This window comes from Muscardinus avellanarius, assembly GCF_963383645.1.
Source record: "Muscardinus avellanarius genome assembly, chromosome: 2".
Lineage (NCBI taxonomy): Eukaryota > Metazoa > Chordata > Mammalia > Rodentia > Gliridae > Muscardinus > Muscardinus avellanarius.
In genome coordinates this window covers 149,843,239-149,847,049 of record NC_137787.1, presented here as the reverse complement: position 1 = coordinate 149,847,049, position 3,811 = coordinate 149,843,239, and the positions used below count along the sequence as shown (strand labels likewise).

At 44.3% G+C, this 3,811-nt stretch overlaps 1 protein-coding gene across 1 annotated transcript in view; it reads right to left on the bottom strand.

The window, feature by feature from the left end:
- Positions 1–2,958, bottom strand: part of OLFM4 (olfactomedin 4) — a gene marked incomplete at both ends in the record, with an annotated part of 145,619 nt that extends 142,661 nt beyond the window's left edge. The window contains 1 exon segment of the mRNA XM_080689469.1: positions 2,860–2,958. Within this exon segment, the coding sequence (XP_080545595.1) occupies positions 2,860–2,958 (99 nt within the window).
- Between the last annotated feature and the right edge of the window lie 853 nt (positions 2,959–3,811).

The following is a 3,811-nucleotide window of genomic DNA, read 5'->3' as shown; positions in this document are numbered from 1 at the left end:
GGAAAGGCTTTTAGAATCAACACGGTCCACTCCACTTTCCAAATCCCTGGGTCCTTCGGCTCCCACGGTTTTGCCAGCCAGCTCTGGCCTCTCCTGCCAGGCTCATGCCCGCTCCACTGCACTCCTGCTGCCTAGGGATTCATTCATCTGGATTTCAGTAACCAAAACCACAAACAGCCTGTGCTGTTTGTAAGAAAGCCAGGGCACCTGGTCTGAGGATAATTCCCACCCTCAGAGGAGCCAGGTGGTGGCCGGCAACCGCCTTTGAATAATCCCCCACTATAAGCCCAAAAAGAGAAAAAGCTCAGTGCATAAGATGCTCATCCCAACACCAAAAATCAGGAGACACCTAAAGTCCAGCAAGGGAATAAAGGGTGTTTATGTCACATAGGTGTCAGCATGAAGGACTGTGAATTCACCATTTTACTTTGTAACAGAGTTTCTCAACCTCAACACTGTTGACATCTTGGGCCAAATAGCTATTTGTGGTAGACACTCCTATGTATTGCAGGTTGTGTGGCAGCATCTTGGGACCCTACCCACTGAGTGTTGGGGGCAGCATCATGCCAACTAAATATTTCTCCAGACATGGCCAAATGTCCCCTACAAGACAAAATCACTCCCCAGTTAAGAATCGCTGCATGATTTCCATCCCTGGCACTGAAAAGTAATCAGATAAAAAATCACTGCATTATAAATATGAAGCCTTTACAGAAATAAAACAAAATAAAAAATTGCAACACAGTAACAAAGAATTTCTTTCTAATACATAAATCTATTTCTATCATCTTACAAAGGTATACAACTAAATCACATTTGTTTTAGATTTACTTGATTCGGTGATCAGAAATAAATGAAAACAGGATTGTTCCAGAAAACTGAAGCATATTAGAAAGAAAATAAATAGAATTTTTATTTTCTAATATAGAAAACAAAAAAATAGAAGCTGGGTGGCAGTATTTGAGAGACTGAGACAGGGAGCTCACAGGTCAAGCCCAGACTCGGCAACTTAGTGAGACTCTGTTTCAAAATGAAAAATAATAAATTAAAGGGCTGGGGGTAGCTGGGCGTGGTGGCACACACTTGTAATCCCCACGCTTGGGAAGCGGAGGCAGGAGAATCACGCTGATTCGAAGCCAGGCTCAGTGGCTTAAGAGACCCTGTTTCCAAATTTAAAAAAATATAAAATAGGTCTGGGAGTATAGCCTGGAGGTAGTAGGGTTTCCAGGAACCCCAGTACTACAAAAAAAAAAAAAGGGCTTGGGGCATAGCTTGGAGGTAGAATGTCTCTGGGTTAATCCAGGAAGGAAGGAAGGAAGGAAGGAAGGAAGGAAGGAAGGAAGGAAGGAAGGGAAAAATACCATATGCACACACAACACACAAGGAAAACCCTAAACTATATTTTATCTGTGAGTATGACAGGAAAGAAAAGCATGAAAAAATGAAAAGTTTGATATTCTGGAATAGCAGAATGCTGATTTTTTTGTTTTTTTTTTTTGTTGTTGTTGTTGTTTTTGTTTTTTTGTCTTTTTTTTTTTTTTTGCTACTTCACTATCTTGATGTCATTATAAAGTTGTATGGAAAAGTAACTTTTTTTTTTTTTTACTGGTGCATGGAAGTCAGGTAACTATGTTTTATAAATCTCTTTCTGCAGTAAGTCTCTGGCTGCAACAGTGACAGTGAATGGCATGTTGGCTGGGCATCCATGGAGTGTGTTGACCACAGGAGGATTTTGCCCCTGCAGCTCAGGGTGACTCATTTCCCTGAAAGAACAACTTTCCAGGTGGCAGGAGATGCTGGGTTTAGCCTGGAGGAAAAGAAGTGTCACCCACCACCAGAAAGAAAATTCCAAGCCTTTGGGTGTGGCCCTCCCATGACACTTGAGAAGAGGGAGATTATCAGGGTATTGGGATTCCACATATAACATTGTTTCCTGCTCATGAATGACCCCTTCTTATACGTGATGATGCACTTGGCTCTGGGATGAAATAATCAACACATCTTTAGTACTGGCTTGGGTAACAAAACAGAAAACCATAATGCATACCAGAAATCTAGGTCAACCCTCTTGCAAAACACTTTTCCTTCGGGAGAGCACCACAGCACCTGCCTCCTTCCTGTCTCTCCCATCTGGGTGTGACCACCACGAGCCTCAACATCCACCATGCAGGGACAGAATCCTAGATTTTATTGTTCTTCAGAGTCTAGTGTAGACAAAAAGGCAGGGGTGAGTTATCTCTTCCCTCATGGCTTTGGCTTCTGGCTAAGAATCTCTTTCCAAAATGATAGACACCAGGAATGGCTCACTCTGAGGGTAAAACCATGCCTGCCCAGAGGGGGTCTATTTGAGCCTCTCGGGCCCCAACAGGGTAGCCGTCAGAAAATCATATAACCTGGCACACACGTGAAAGATACTCACACTCAGAACAGGGTGTGGCCGCTCTGCAGCAGTCAGGAAAGCAACCTCGAATTGTTCCTGTATTCACGGCCCGTCAATTTCATGTCTTTCTCTGGCACCTTTTTGGATGCTCATAACTCCCATGCCAACCCAGGGCCTGGCAGAGGTGAATTTCTGTGCCCTGGCAGTGAGAGAGTACAAGGAGGGCCTGGCGGTCTATTCTGGAGCCAGCCCATCTAGGTTCAGACCCCATCATTGCCAGCTACCTAATGCTAAAAAAATGAAAAATGAAAAATGAAAAAAATCATCAGCTTCTCATACAGTGCAGATTGGAATGGTGGTGATAGTGATGATGATGGATGGTTATGTAATTGTTATAAGGAATAGTTTGAATAAACCGTGCGAAGTCCTAGGTTACAGTGAACACTTCAATACGTCCTCTGCAGAGCTTCGATCCCTACCACTGACTGGTCATGTAGGACCACGTTAGTCATAGGCCTTGCTGCACCAAGCCTTAGCTGGGACTGGAGGTTACTCTCCTTAATGCCTTCAGTAGCCATGAAGCAAACTTTATTACAATTACGTTTAGACTCTACAATGAGCTCATTGATGTACCACCTAATCATCCCTCAGAGAAGTCTCGTAAAAAGCTAGCAGACAAAAGTGGAAAATAATGCTCTAGTTAGGCACACAAAGCTCACATAAGAGCAACCAGAGGGAATGGAGAGAGGGGAACAGAGAATATGTTGCCTTGTCTCTTGAATAAAAGGAACTTTCTAATATAATAGGGTTGCAGCAAAGTCTTGCTCGGTAGAGGCTTAATGTGTCACTGCCTTGAATTTCAGGTGGTCACGCCCGTGCCCATGCATGGCATCCCCACCATCACCCAGCATCTGTCACCATGTGACCAATGGGCTACCAGTCCTCCTTCTCTCAGTGGGGAACAATTCTGAGGAAGGCATTAACTGCACATAGTTGGAAAGACAGTAATCACAGCCGAGTCACTCTTGTTGTGGGTGAGCACTCAGTATTTCTGCCTCAGCTTACTGACTTTGGCCTTATACACACGTGCTGAGTGTACCCAGCAATGCACACAAAATTGACAAGCAATTTCTGCTTACTGAGTCCCAGCTCCGTGGATACGGCAAGTCTTGTTAGCGTCATGTCATATGAGTCTACACTAGCAATCAGACCATGTGATACCTGTGCTTTGGGATGCCAGGAGAAGGGTCATAGAAAAGGTGAAGGCCACATTCCAGCACACACTTCCCCACCACTGAGATCCAGGGAGGAAAAGATATGCTTTGGCTTGCCCCAGACAAACAGAAGCCCTGGGTAGCCCTGGGTAACTGTACAGTACAGAGACTCTTCTGCTAAAGGCTCTGTAATCACAGGAACCCCTTTGAGAGTTCA